Source organism: Mixophyes fleayi, chromosome 1 (genome assembly GCF_038048845.1).
Source record: "Mixophyes fleayi isolate aMixFle1 chromosome 1, aMixFle1.hap1, whole genome shotgun sequence".
NCBI lineage: Eukaryota > Metazoa > Chordata > Amphibia > Anura > Limnodynastidae > Mixophyes > Mixophyes fleayi.
The window spans coordinates 431,122,801-431,139,148 of NC_134402.1; the positions used below are offsets into that span (position 1 = coordinate 431,122,801).

A 16,348-nucleotide genomic window follows, 5' to 3' on the forward strand; every position below is an offset into this window, starting at 1 on the left:
CCTGGCCTAGCCCCAAATGCATGACAAGAACCTTTTTAACACCTTAAGTAGCTTGATTTGACTAGAATGCATGAGTATCATGCACGGGTTAACATATATATATATATATATATATATATATATATATATATATATATATATATATATATATATATTCACAGCTCTGCAGGCTCACTAGAAATGGAGTCTTTGGTCTATGAATTAAAACACTGTATAAGTTTGCTTGTCCTTGGTCAAACCCCATACAAGATTGCTTGTGTGCAGTATCTGGCTTCACCCTGTACCCTGTAACCCAATAACATAATTTATATATATATATATATATATATATATATATATATATATATATATATATATATATATATATTAGGTTTTTTTTGTAAATGGGCGTCACACCCACTGGAGGTGTGGCGTGGAAACCCCCTCCTCAAATCTTGCATTTGCCCCTGTACCCCCTCTTTGCTATGGTGTCATCGTATGGTTGGTCCGCCTGTGAGAAGGACCCTTGGCCGGTATTGTCTGGTTTATACTGGCGGTTATAGGGGGGGCGTAGTCTTGCTGTTGGACTAGATTTTTAGCACTGGCCAATAGATAAGGTATGATCCTGGGTTGGTGGTACTATGGTCTGACCTTTCCACCTTTATTGGTTTTGCTGTTGCTGACTGCCCTGCTCTCGTCTGCCTTACAGTCCTCTTTGGCTTCTAGTTAAGATTCATTCCAAGATTAAAAGTTATTATCCAATTTAATTAATCCGTTCATTTATTCAAACGTTAATTTGGTGTCCGTGTCTTTATGGTGCTCATGAAAATCCTGTGTTTTCCTTGTGATAGTTCCCATTCTGTTATACATTAAATTTTTGGAGTTCCCCTTTGAAAATCCTACCATTCCCCCTGCATTATCTTGGACCACAATAAAAATAAAATTCTCCAACCTTGTACCAAGCAATGAAAGAGTTAGAATTATTTTCCTCCCGTCCATAACTGACAGATGGCAATTATGCTGCAGAAATCACACGGAACATTTTTAGTTATTTAAGTGCAACTTCTATGCCCAATCACCATGTGTGCAGCTGAATGACTCAGTGGTGCGGCTGCATTAATCAGGAGAAAGCAAAACTCTCTGCAAACCATCTGTTGCATTCTACAAAGTCCATAAAAACCTGCCCGTAACAACAGTAAAGATGTACTGTACATCAGACTCCTATTAAAAGTACTTACAAATGTCTCCATTGTGTCCAGCTGCCCCTGAAAGAGAAAAGTTACATAGCTAAAAATACAGCCCAAATAGCTGTAATAATAACATTTATGGATTGACTTTTAAAATGTACCAAGTGTATTAAAATCGAAAATGTGTAAAGAGGGTTCTGACTGAGTTACACACATTTAATAAAATGTTTAATAGTTGCAAGCTGTACAGTGAAAGGGCGCTCTCCTTGGGTCAGTACAATGGCCGCCTAGGACGCCAACAGGAAAGTGGTAGACACAAGTACCTAACAAAGTTTCTCTAAGTAGTAACAATCACGGTTTTGAAACAATAACCTATATATAAACCTTTTTAAACTTCTTTCTGGGAGATCCCAGGCAGGGGGCGTGGTTGGAGGGCGGGAGGGACGCGTTGAATCGCGTAATTTTGGCCCCGTCCCCGCGACAAAATGCCGTTTTGTCGTGGGGGCGGGGCCAAAATGACGCGATTCACCCCGAATCGCATCATTTTGACAGCAAGGTGCCGTTTGCGGGATATTTGCCTGCTCTCCCGAGAGTCCTACCCAAATTTCGGGAGTCTCCCGGACATTCCAGGAGAGTTGGCAAGTATGCCATTGTTAGAACAGGCAAAACCTAGAGAACAAAACAACGTAAGCATTCTTACAGGTCTCTGTTTAAAATAAAAAATGAATGAAGGGTTTTGGTCAGACACCAATAAGCCCAGCCCTATATCCTACCCTGGGGTAAATGTATTAAAGGAGTGATTGTTGCAAATTGCAGATAGGCAAATCTTGCCTTCAAACACATTGCCATTTTAAATTTAGCTGTAAAAGTCGCAGAATACTGGCGATTTTTACAAATCGCACCTTCATACTTTTACTCCCTGGAGTTATTTTGGAATATGTTGTACCCAAAGACAGAAGAACATTTTGTGCTTGCACAATCACCCTCCTTCCAGGTGAGCCCGCTTATGTCACATGACTCATTTTGAAAAACGTTCTACAAGGAGATCTGTAAGAGTCGGTGAAGGTAAAACACACTCACAGGATGATCACCGCAAACAAGCAGATTATAGAAATGTCCTGGTCTGTTTGGTACGTAATGTGGACCAGTCATACAACACATCAGGGGCTACATGGGCATTAGTCAAAGAAAGACATCTATGTGTAACACCATCAGGGGCTGGCCGGGCAGGGGGGCATCTGATGGACTGGGTCTGCCCTAGGTAAATGCCTCTGGCCGCCTTATGCTTCTGGCCTCGGGGTCACATGCCACAACAATATTTACTTTTTCAGGAACAAATATTTAAATGAGAAACAATGGGTGGAAGTTGCACATTAACAAGATGTTCCCTGTTAACCGGATAGCGAAACTATTGTTTTTTTTTTACGAGTGCCAGAAATTAGGAATCATCCTGTATGTTTTACTGGGATGGCTTATGTATTGATATGGTGCACTAGTGCATTTTTAAACCAACAAATACCTGTGTAAAAGGAGCACTCAAACACACAATTAATTAAGGGGTGACCCTAAAATGATAGGACGGACTTTAAAGTGTTTTTTTTAAACGTTCCACCAATCACATTTTCTAATGTGGGCAGTATCCCCCAACTTAAATGGGTATATGCACAGGGTCTGATTAAGGGTTCAGGCAGCTCTAGACCAATACACTCATAGTGCCCCCTCTTACCTTCATGACTAGCTAAAAGTAAAAACAAACCAAGGACCGGCTTCCTTCACTACATCCCCCCCACACCGATGTTTACATTCACGTGTTTTAGAAACTCAGCTCCACCTGGCTTTTTAAACGGGACATGGCTTTGTCACTTATTTAATTCTGATTAATTTCAGAACTGTATAGCAGAACGGAGGGTGAATATGTGAAGGTGGTGGAGGTGCTATCCTAGGATATCTCATGGTCTCCAGTCTTTACCACATAATTGCCAACCTTTACAGGCTGGCCTCTGGGAGTCTCGGAGTAGAGGTGGGCGTGAGGCGGCGGGGCTCTGCGGATCCGGTCATTTTGGCCAATTCGGGCCAAAATGATGGCGATTCCCGGAGAATGGCATCATGGAGGCTTCAAATCTGCCCACTTCCCACTTCACTAGGAAGTGGGCAGATGCGGGAGAATTGCCAGCTCTCCCGGGAGTACAGGAGACCTACCCGGAATCCGGGAGTCTCCCGGGTATTCCGGGAGAGTTGCCAAGTATGCTTTACCATGGGAATACGTCAATATTAAAACTTTACTACATTTTTCTTTCATGTTTTCGTTTTACTTTGGAGAACAACTATTCTCTTACATTTTAAAGTTAATTTCAGTTTATACCTCTCCCTCTCACAATTGTGCACCCCCAAAAGCCTTAGGCTGCAGCCTAGTCAGCCTATTGGATAATCAGGCCCTGGCTACTGTGCACCTATATATGGCAATGTAAGCTACAGTAGGTAAACACGCTACATATACTCCTATCTTGCAGCGAGTAAATGACCTTTAACCTAGGTCAGCATATAAACAATATGAAAACATTCAGTACGGTGAGAACAGTAATTAAAAAACTAATTATAATTACTCCTAAAAGACATGAGATAACAACTCACAGGTAAATTGGGAGCGATGCAACTACTAATCTTTAATAATTTAGCAGCATCTTTCCAAACATATTCAAATAATTATGTAACTCACCAAGTTCAACATATCCAATTTAAGGGGAACATCCTGAGTTAGCTGTTTCACGTGTTTGCCGTTAATTACCTCAGTGTAGAAAACCTTTGAAAGAGACACGGAAAATTAATAATAGGGCACAATCTGTTCCCTAGCAAATAAAGTTATTAAACTTTTAAGATTAAAATGGCAATTATGTCAACAGCTTCACATTAACGACGTGCTAGAAAAGTTATTAAAACCAAAGACCAAATAAAATATTTAACATTTAAAATATTGTCTTGCTGGCTCACACATGAGAGATTTTAGAGTAAAAAGCATTGCATTGCACCAGGTGAATCTTTTACTCCTCTCTATTTTACATTTAGCGCTGTTGATGACCCCCGTACACTGATAAACATTCCCTTGGCATCTGCGATATTGGCCTCTCTCACGGGCAGCATGGTGGCTCAGTGGTTAGCACTTCTGCCTCACAGCACTGGGAGAACATACAAACTCCACACAGATAAGGTCATGGTCGGGAACCAAACTCATGACCTTATCTGTGTCGAGTTTGTATGTTCTCCCAGTGTTTGCTTGCGTTTCCTCCGGGTGCTCCGGTTTACTCCCACACTCCAAAAACATACTATTAGGTTAATTGGCTGCCATTAAATTGCCCTTAGTCTCTCTTGGTCTGTGTGTATGTTAGGGGATTTAGACTGTAGACTCCAATGGACAGGGACTGATGTGAGTGAGTTCTCTGTATAGCGCTACGGAATTATTGGCGCTATATAAATAGATGATGATGATGATGGTTTCTACCACACTTGTCCAAAGAATCATTCATGGTTTCCTTAAATGAAACATCATCTTCCTTCACCCATCTCTTCTTATGAGCATCCCAAGGATCGGCCTCAGCCCAAATACTATTCCCTTCTTATGTCACCTCTCTTGGTAAGCGGATATCAAGACACGTGCTCCTGTATCTCTCGTTTGCAGATGACACCTAGATTTACCTCTCATTCATTGAACATTTCCTGGGGTCTGCTATCTCAGTGCCACCTGAACTTTAAACTATCCTTTATACCAGACAACCTCCGAGGCCTTTTGCCAGTGCAAAATTTCAAAAATATGTCCTCTCCTCACACAAGATGCCACCAAGCTCCAGATTCACATCTTCATAATACTCCACCTTGACTATTGCAACCTATTTCTGTCTATCTCTCCTCCAATCATAAATGCTGCTGTAAGAGTTCTCTCAACTTTATCATCATCATCATCATGATATTTAACACCACTAATAACGCAGCACTGTACAGAGAACTCACTCACATTAGTCCCTGCCCCATTGGAGCTTACATTCTAAATTCCCTAACATACAGAGACATAGACAGAGAGAGAGAGAGAGAGAGAGACTGTGGTCAAATTTGATAGCAGCCAATTAACCTACCAGTATGTTTTTGGATTGTGGGAAGAAACCGGAAGAAACCCACGCAAACACGAGGAGAACATACAAACGCCACACAGATAAGGCCATGGTCGGGAGTTGAACCCATGACCCATGCTGTGAGGCAGAAGTGCTAACCACTAAGCCAACGTGCTGCCCCAACTTCATCTGCTGCTCTCCTTTGACCCTTCATTGGTCCCCCATCAACTTCACAATAAAATTAAAAGTGTTGAGTCTTGCCTACATTTCCATCCATAACTCCTCTTCCTCCTTTCTTCCTGATCCCTCATATAAACTGTTAGTTGTGTTCCTCTAGCGACCTTGTAAAGTCTTCCTCTCTCATACCCCTATACCATGCAAAACTGAGAAACATCTCCTGTGCACCTCTCCTTTTATGGAACCATCTACCCCGTACTTGTAGAAACTGCTCAACTTTCAAAATCTATAAAGAGTCCCTGAAAACCTCTTTCTTCAAAGAAGTCAATCTCTGCTTCTCTTCTACATAACCATTGTTCTTACACCAAGTCTGCTTACAGTAACCACTCATACTTTGTCCCATAGATTGTAAGCTTGCGGGCAGGGCCTTCTTCCCTCTCTGTATGTCTGTATTACCCAGTATGGTTTTGTTACTGTGTTTGCTCTTAGTTGTAAAGCACTATGGAATTTGCTGGGGCTATATAAAGGATAATGATTGGCAGATACAATTGTTATTCCACTACCTTATGAGTCAAGTGTTCCCCAAACCGTTTAGACCAGGAGGTGCCCAAACTCAGTCCTCAAGAGATACCAACAGTTCCTGTTTTCAGGATTTCTTTAATGATGCACAGATGAGTTAATTGATTTGCCTGGGACAGTAATTATTCCACCTGTTTCTACAGGCAGAAATCCTGAAAACATGACCTGTCTGTAACTCATATGGGCAGGGTCATCTTTACCTATTGTACCAAGTCATTTATAACATGATACCCTCAATGTAAGGCACTGCGTAATATGTTGTTGCTATAATAGTCGTGATAATAATGTTTAATATTAAAATCAGGGGAATTTTAATATACACATGTATACAGCGTACTAGTTCTTCATGGGAGTAGATGCTTTGCTTATTTTGGAATAAAAAGAATCAAATAAATAATATATTTCTAAAAATGTGACAAATTTATTGCTGACTAGTCATTTCAAAGTTATGGACAATGGGCCTGATTCATTAAGGAAAGTTAAGCAAAAGTAAGTAAGTAAGTAAGTAAGTAAGGCAAAACCATGTTTCATTGGAGGGGGAGGTAAATTTTAAATGTGATGGCAGAATTATATTTGGAGTAGGGCGTGTCCTAGATCAACTTTACATTTTAGTGTACAAATAAGCTATCAAGTATTTTTGTGCTACATGAAAAAACAGCCAGTATTTTCCTTATGTGCAAAATAATAAACTAATTTGCACCCCTTCCACTGCAACATGGTTTGATCCAGAAAACTTGAGTAAGAAAACTTACTCAAGTTTTTGCTTAACTTTTCCTTAATGAATCAGGCCCAATGTCACATACATTTTTGTGCTCAAGTCCACAATAACACATAATGTGTATTTGAAGTCAATGTTGGGTAATCTAATGGTTGTTTTTTTTTACACTTCCTGGTATACAAGATACATGTTATGTAACATTTCTATCATTTTCTATCTAATAGACAGTCAAAAAGTTTTCTTTTTCTCATTAAAGATACACATTGTCCTTTTTATTTTCATCTTTCGGTTAGCTCATTGCAGCTACATCCTCTTATTGATTAGTCTGTCTACCCCATTGTTACTAATTAGATGGAAACTGTCATTAAACTGCAGCAGGACAGTCTTCCGAGACCCCGATCTCCTTTTCAGTATTATCTCCAGAGGATAAACTCAATTTCTGTTTCAATAAATGGCACAGGTCTGCCTTACAGATCCTTCACATTCCATCTAAGAAAAAATATGTGGCTATGGAGCTAATGATTCCTGCACGCAAAATGCCTTTCATTGCTGTCATCGCCATTAAGAAATTTCTTCCCCTGCACATTTAACATCAAGCACCTATAATTTATGATTTAATTTTTCATCAATAGATGTAATTGGTCTCTCACTTGTAGCGAATTCCAATACCTGAGGGCCGTGTGTACAATTAATTTTTACTGCCGCTTCTCCCGATAATTTATTAACCTTGTCTCTTAATGTTTTGTTTCTTGTTGAATTTATCCGAGAGCCCGTAGTTTATGCAGATAGGTTTTAAATATGTTGCCCGTGAGGCTTCAAAGAGGATGAGAAAATGCAGCCAGGGAATCAGCTGCGACTATAAAACATTCTACTCTATTACTTTAGATAGCTCACTCCACTTGTAGGACTGATGGATGGGACCTAAACTAGGTCACATCCTTTACTTGCTTGATGTCAGATAAGTTGACAATAATTTACAGGGTTACAAGCTGCTATATATATGTTACCAGTAAATGAAAAAAAAAAAAAAAAAGAGTAGTTTGTAACAGCCCAAATTATATCCATACCTTAAAGGGACAACCTATCCTCTTTTGTACTTGTCCTCTCTCTTTGCAGCTAATATGGGGAGGATCTTCTTTCCTACAGAGCCAGAGTAAGACCCCATGGAGCCCTAGGCAATGCCGATTTGGTCCCCCTTTCCTGCCTCCATTTGTCAATAAAGCAACATAAAAACAGTCATGTGTAATCTGGTCCCCTCAATGCCCACTGAGCCCTAGGCAAGAGCCTAGGTAGACTAATGGATGACCCAGCTATGCTACCCGATGATCTCTTTATCATTACACTGGTGAGGTGCATTCTGCTGCTGCAGGAGGACTGAATAGCCTGGGGCTTCCGGCATTGTTAGCGGCAGAGGCAATCTGCAGTCCGGCTCTTGGTTGCAGGTACCTATAAGCACGGATTGAAGTTCTTTGGGCAGTTCCAGAATGAGGTACATGGGAGTGCACCTATGAAGGCCCTAGGTGGATAAATAATATACACATTTGCACAAGCCAGCTTGCATGTATCGCACTTTGATAAAAGGTGTCTGAAATCTCCTAAACTCAAAATCTTGATCCCAAAAACGTGTTTTACTGCAACTCCAGTATTTCATTTATAGACTCACTTTCTACTGCATGTGGGTCTTGCTGTACGAGACTAACAAGACACTGAATTAGTTGTCAGTGAGATCTGTGTGCTCTCTCCCATTAATATAGTTCTCCATTTCAATGCGCTGGCTGGAACGTACTGACAGACTGTCATTTGACATTTGCCTAAATACTAGAGATGGGAAAGTTGCAGTGGAATTTCATGTTAATCAAAATTTCTCTGCTGAACGGGTCGTTTTTACAGAGGTTCGATTTCCCGGCAACGCAAGCTTCCAGTTCTGCTGAATGGCTAATCCGCAGTGCGCTAAGAACGTACGTAAGGAGAAGATCCACATTACACACCTAAGGGTATATTAACTAAACTGCGGGTCTGGAAAAGTGGAGATGTTGCCTATAGCAACCAATCAGATTCTAGCTGTCATTTTGCAGAATGTTCTAAATAAATAACTAGAATCTGATTGGTTGCTATAGGCAACAACTCCACTTTTCAAACCCGCAGTTCAGTAAATATACCCCCAAGTGTACGTCAGGCGTAACAAGTGTGTCTGGTCCATGATAGCACAGAGATGGCGTAAACGAAACGTAGACATGGTATAGAGAAGCAGCATGACAGTGTTAGTAGTAAAAGCTAAAGTCACAGTACCCTAAGCGCACACAATATAATACTGCAATGACGTGTCATGTACACAGGAGAGAATACTGTCCTAGCAGTTATTAATAAATGTGAACAGCGCATTTTTAGTATAAAGTACAGTATACAGTTAAATTCAAAATACAAATACCAAATACACCTTTAATTAAATTAAGTAAAAACATCTGTTATTTTCCCCTTTAAAAATCAAATGAGAATCTTTCTTTTTGCAGTAGACCAAATGGAAATGTCAATTAAGAAAGGTGAGTAGATGTTCGCGTCTTCCTATAACATAACAACGATGAGAATTAAGTACCATCAGCTGGGGGTGGTCAAGAGGCAATCGCCCAACCTGGAGAGGACAGTGCTGGTGATCATCATCATCATCATCATCATCATCAATGCTGTTACACCAGTCCTCCAAAACCCACAAAATATATACCCACTAAAAGGCACATCTGAGGATCCAGCCCCCGTTTCGCCTCTCCAGGTCTAAAAACATTCACATTTTTGATAAGCAAAAAAAAAATATATACGGACATATGTGTATACAGTTTTGCTCCCGTATAACAATTCAAAACTGGGAAAAATGGGATTTCAGCCATCAATATGAAGATTACAGCAAAGTAACATCCGTGTGTAGTACGTAAATATTAAACAAATGTTATGCAAAAAAAAAAGCCAGTCCGACATTAAATATTTAGTGAGCTGAGTTTATAGTCTGACTTCATTCTACTATTCTGTGATTTGACTTCCATGGGAATTCCGCCCAAGACGCTTAAGGCCGAATTCTGCTGGAGAAACATCCGAAAAGCCTGAATGAGGTGGTTACTCCACAGAGCGGTTTTGAAAATATATCCCATCTCCATCAATTATTATCACTTGATAATGTTATACAAGGAAAAACAAACTGCAAATCTCTGCTCTTGTCACACTGTGCAGGAATCCATAGTTTTGTTTATCCCTTTGTGATGTATCTCTAATAACATCTTACTGCGGCCCAAGTATTAGATTTTTTTTTAAAGTTGTCCATTTATCTGTTTACTTACTGTGTAGCCATTGATGTTGTGGGCATGTTGTCTGGGCATTCTCCATTGTACACTGAAGGCGGTGCAGTTCACAGCGTCCAGGTGGATCTCTAGCGGAGGACCCAGCCGCTCTGTTCAAAGACAAATGGACAGAACCATAAAGTTACACAGGTAGCAGTATGGCAACATTTTCACTTCCAAATAAATGCAAATTTCTACACTAAGTAAAATTATCCCTGTCTAATATTAAAGTAGAAGCATCTGAGAAACAGGTGCCCATGTTCCTGGATCCATTTCTGGGAGAACTGGACTCTGTGGTACCATATTACTCATAGATTACATACCTGACCAGCCTGGATCTGGTCGTAACTGTCCACAAATCACAGCTTCATTCATGTCCTTCTCAGGAACAGAGCAAAGTTGCCAACATGTTAAACTACTTCCCAGGATCACCTACTAGATGCATCTCAGGAGGTTACACACAATACGTTCTAGGTAGACATTTGATGACCACAATAGCCATTTATGCTATGCTTTTCGAACTTGGTTGTAATGTCATTTATCTGCATTTGCAATGCTCTTGTTCTACAAATGTTAAGTTATAAAGCCCAGAGGAAAAGTCTGGATGGTGAGAATTACATCCAGTAACAAAATAACACTAATTGTGCAGATAGTCAATAATGAAAACTTAGGCTATTTCTTTGATGAAGAGGTAGGTACCGGACACTTTAGATAAAGGTTATGTCTGCCTGGGACGCACGCAGTGCACTTCCATCATGTTCTTAAAGGTCCATGTACTGTATATTTTATGTGTGTGTGAGATATTATTGTATAGAAACTATTTTCCTAAGAGAGTGATAATCACCCCACTGCATCTTTTACTGAATATTGTAGCATTTTCCGATTTTTCCTGTGTGTCTGATCACAATCCTTCCATTGTAAAGCAACAGTCAAGCATAATGGTCCTGCCAAAAGCCGCTCACAGTACCAGAGCCCAGATCACAGGTTTTCACACCAAAGGGCTAACTTGAGGAGGAAACCAAACCCTGTCCCCTAAGTCAAATCCAACCACATCTCAAGATACATCTCTATTTTAATTTAGGCGCAAGTGCGCTCTTCCATACTCGTTTCTAGAAAGGTTAATAAATTATTTTTACATTAAATACATAAATAAAGATGCTTTTAATGCGTACTGTGTACACAATGCATTTTATTTAATAAGGTATCTTACTGCCTACTTTTGAAAGCAGCTGTCCGGGAGGGGGTCCGTCAAGGGGGCGCCTGGTGCGTCTAGCCCCACCCACTTCAACAATGAAGATGGCAGGGATGTTTGCCTGCTTTCTCGGGAGTCCGGTAGAACTCCCAAAAATTCGTAAGTTTTCGGACATTCCGGCAGAGTAGACAACTATGCTGAATTGTATACACATATTTTGAGCTAATTAGATGTACGCATATGTGTAACTTTTAGATTAAAAGCTTATGATATCACAGTCATCACTTTTAGTTGCCCAATTGTGGGTGCAAATGAACCAGAAAAGCAGCAATTAAATCGGCTGCATCTGCAAGCCCTCACTGTACATCGCCTACATTAGTCCGTCCTGCACATCCATGTTCTGCCTCTCAAGTCAAATATGTCATTTGTGTTCAGACATAAATTGCATGCATCTATTTCATGAAAGATATGCTACACAAATGCACTTTGTCTGAACATGAGTAAGGCCCTATGTTACTAAACAACATTAAAGGACTTCAAAACGCAAAACATAAACAACCATGGTGAAAAGGAATAGAATCCCTATTGAACGATCGCTCTGACAGGCACCAGTGATTCAGCCTCTCAGCTGAATGGATGAATCTAGTCCAACTTGGCCACCTACATTGCTGCATTTGGGCTGACCTATAGGATTGGTCATCAAGGAGCTGCCTCAAATCAGGATAAAAGTCAATAATCTTACTTTGAAAACAAAATAGAACTTTTATTCAAATGAAAAATCTTTATTTAAAAAGCTTGTTTTTTTCCCCAGCCTGTAGAATTACAAATACTGTTTGAGAGAAAATAAAAGTACATTCTATGTCCTATGACTCAACATCGCGCACTAAAGAGTTAGGTGAATCCTAAACAATTCCATACTCCCACAGCCTCTCAACTCATTAAGAGAAGCACGATAAATTCTACCAAGAAACTGAACACAAATTGCTTACACCCAGAGTGGTTTCATAGTAGGATAAGATTTTCCTATAGTGAATATTTGACAGTACCCTAAGCAATATACTTCCTATCTGACTGATTTGGCTCTTCTGATTTGGGGATAGGTACCTTGTAAAATGTAATTTTATCATTTTATCGCGTTTTCAAAGAATGTAATGACCAGAAATAGGAATTTAAAATTAATTTCATCAGCATTTATGGATGTTTCTTTTAACCCTTCATGGACTGCTATCAAACGTATTCTCCCAACGTCAGTAATTTTGATTGCCTCAACTCTGGCAAGAGAGTTTGAGAAATAAAATCTGTCTATGAGAGAGGCTCTTCTTCTTAACGATGAAGGACATTCGTAAGAGAACAGACCTTCCAAGCCAACCATCCCTATGGTCTATTCAGTTTAAGGTCTGTCTGCTTTTTTTTACATAGCAGTTTGCACATCCCTCAAAACACACTTGTATGGCACAGATATGGATATAGATAGTAATTCATTATTAATATGACTCGGTGTAAATTTCATTTGCTCTATCTTTTTCAACCACTATGGGGTGACCGATGTCCAAATGTTCTGCTTTCACCTTGTAGAGTCTTCACCTACACTCAGTCTCGGAAAGTAGAGTGGCTGTGTGTGGTACGTTGTTGGTGTAACGCTGTGTAATTGTGAAGGTATGGCTAAGCTGCTGATGTAAGCCTACAGAAATCCATAAGCCATGTACTAACACTCGCCTACTTGTTAAGAGATTCTTGGAGGCTGATCTAGGTAAGACTTGGGCAAGAATGGACCTTGTACGAACCTAAAACCTGCAAAATGCGTTAAGGTATTTTCTACTTGTGCTATTGCAACATCGTTAGCAGAGAAGTTGTGGATCCCAACATCTGTCAGACAAACTCACATAAATCTTCCCTTATCTTTTTTTTTTAAGATTTCAGTTCAGTTATATTTTCCATTCACAGTTGAGGAAGTTGCTTTTGCTCATAAAATTCTATATTTTTACAGTAACTACCCAAAATAAATTTTCCTTTGTTTTCCAAAGCTCTAGTGTCCTACCAGAGGGACATGAGGGGATCGTTGATTTTCTGAGGAGAGAGAACTATACAAACACTAAACATGATAAAAGAAACAGAGGGAGTTGGGGAATAATGAATCAAACATGGAAGAGAAAGGGATAAACAGAAATAAAAATAAATGTAAATAAAAGTGAATAGAACTGAATTACATAGAGGTTGTACGGTTTCTAATATCATATACAACATGTGGCAGATCCAATATATAGTGAAATAAATAGTGAGGACGCCCTGGTCACGTCAAGTGAATTGACATGTTCATCGTATTAGATTTAGCTGTCAACACAGGTTGAATTATACAAGAACCAAATACGCACTAAATGCTAAGCAGCCTTCACTTTCACCCCCCGGGTAGCTGTCATAGCAGACTTCCTATCATGCGGCATTAAATTAACATAATAAGCTGTAAGGTAACAATTTTCAATCTTGAATATTCCTGAGCTGTGTGTACGGGGTGATTTGGCGAACAACAGTGCCTGGGAGGCTCCAGGTTCTATGTTTAAACAGTCTGATATCAAAAATTACCTGTGTGGAAGTAATGAAACAGCCATTCGCTCATCATTAAGTCCACAGTTGTTAAAGTTTCACTTACAGTTGTCGTATTTGCTGGCCCTCATGACCTCACTGGCTCACGGGGGAAGCGTTGTCGTAGTATAAATGAGAGGTTTGGATGCTGCCCTCACAACCTGAGCCCAGGAAACCAGGGCATTGGCTTAAGCTCCTGCTCAGTCAGGGATGTTAACTAGTACAAGTGAAGAGTTCTAGGATATGACCTGTTTACATTAGAGCAGAGGTTCCTGCTACTGCCAACTTTATGTCAGCTGTAAGAACAGACCCCTATCCTAAAGCAACTGGTCAGATGAAAGAGAGAAACACGCTGGGATAAGATAACTCAGGCAAGTTGGAGATGGATAATCTGGAGTGAAGAAAACTGGAAGGAAGTTTAAAGATTTGCTTTGGAATTACATTGTTTTAAAGACATCCATTTAAAATTTGAATGAAACATCTTGAGGCAGCACCGTGGCTTAGTGGTTAGCACTTCTGCCTCACAGCACTGGGGTCATGAGTTCAATTCCTGACCATGGCCTTTTCTGTGTGGAGTTTATATGTTCTCTCTGCATTTGCCTGGGTTTCCTCTGGGTGCTCCGGTTTCCTCCCACATACTGGTAGGTTAATTGGCTGCTAACAAATTGACCCTAGTCTGTGTGTGTGTGTGTGTGTGTATATGTTAGGGAATTTAGACTGTAAGCCCCAATGGGGCAGGGACAGATGTGAGTGAGTTCTCTGTACAGCGCTGCAGAATTTGTGGCGCTATATAAATAAATGGTGATGGTGATGATGATGAAAAAGAACAAATAGACAAACAATGTTTACGTAAATCAAGCATGGGCTACCGGCGGGTCTCTGAGGAACTGCAAATTCCAGCACTGAAAGCAACCACAACTCGCATAGCTTTGGTATAAAACATACCACGAATGGTGCCATGAACAGCCGCCCTTCGTACATAGGTAACCAATAACTCTCAAACTCCAGACTCTCACACACATGTCAATTATTTTTTCCATTCTCAGGTGGTTTATAATAAAACCCTGACATTTTCTCGACAAATGCTTCTGGACGTGCAAACCAGCTCTTTTCATGAGTCAGATGTGTAGTACATCAGTACCTCAGAGTTGACCTATGTATATTTGTTGCGAGGTATTGATACCAAGCTTGTGTCTGTATGAGAAGGGCCAGATTTGTCTACAGGAAAGCTCCCCCAAGAAAACCTGCTAAAGTGTTCTCTCTCTCTATGTATGTATGTTAGGGAATTTAGATTGTAAGCTCCAATGGAGCAGGGACTGATGTGAATGAGTTCTCTGTACAGTGCTGCGGAATCAGTGGCGCTATATAAATAAATGGTGATGATGATGATGAAGTGTACACATTGCTTAGAGACGAGGAGCAGTCATTTTGTAGGAGGAAAGTATTTACAAGGAATAGGTGACATAATGGATTCCTTCATACACATACATAGCAACCAATCAGATTCTAGTTATCATTTATTTAGTGCCTTCTACAAAATGACAGCTAGAATCTGATTGGTTGCTATAGGCAACATCTCCACTTTTTCAAACCCGCAGCTTAGTAAATATACCCCTTCATCTCTACTTAAATAGTGATAAGACAATAGTTTAAGTAATTCTAAATAAAGTTGTGCTTTTAAGTAATGGTGAATAGATTAATACTACATTCTGTAGAATCAATTAAGATATTTCTCTTTGCTTGTGCACCACAAAATAACAACACTTGGGGGTATATATTCTCAGCTCTTTGCCATAATTTTTTTTTTAAATGCCAATAATATCAACCAATAAAATAAGGAAACAAAATATTGATGTCTCGGAGTTAATAGAAATATTTTGCTAATAAAAACTCAATAAATCTAAAACAGCGGTACCAATTTCTGATCATGATGAAGCCGGGGAGAAAGTGTGACAGTTAGAAGAAAATTACAAATACATTAGCAGACTGAATAGGCCACAGATCGCCACTATACTGTATGTCCGATTAATGAAACCAACATAGGGGATCATTTTCATACTTAAAAATTTAAACGTGTAAAACAACAATAATGGGACTTTGGATGTATTGATTATTTGATCCAGTTTGATTGTAGATCTACTTTTATTGTGAAACAGTTTCCTATTGTTCATTTAGGCAGAGATTGGCCTTTAAAAAGTAATATATTTTCTTTCAATTTGAATTGTTATTAAACTTGAACTCATACAGAGGGGTCATGTGAGTTTACAGCACAAAAGTTTTGTCTTCGCTGAATATTGGTAAAGTACTTAATTGCATTTTGTTTGGGACAAAAATGCAGTTGTTATACAAGGAGCTCAGCTCTGGAATAGTGTCAAGATTATATCATAAAATTAAATTATTCCTTTGCGCAACTATATTTTTTTCAGCATACCGGTCTAATAATTAACTGGGCAAAGATGTTCTCTAATGGCATTATTTATGAACACAATTTTAGCAGCATATTGCTGTGT

The 16,348-nt window shown here is 39.6% G+C and overlaps 1 protein-coding gene across 2 annotated transcripts in view; it reads right to left on the bottom strand.

Annotated features, from left to right (window-relative positions):
- EGFLAM (EGF like, fibronectin type III and laminin G domains) overlaps positions 1–16,348 on the bottom strand; it is a 122,018-nt gene that overhangs the window by 81,464 nt on the left and 24,206 nt on the right. For both annotated transcript variants that reach the window (XM_075184226.1, XM_075184225.1), the window contains exons 2-4: positions 10,067–10,176; positions 3,883–3,966; positions 1,218–1,244 (exon numbers count right to left, since the gene is read on the bottom strand). In XM_075184226.1, the coding sequence (XP_075040327.1) occupies positions 1,218–1,244; positions 3,883–3,966; positions 10,067–10,176 (221 nt within the window). The remainder of the gene's footprint in view (positions 1–1,217; positions 1,245–3,882; positions 3,967–10,066; positions 10,177–16,348) is intronic.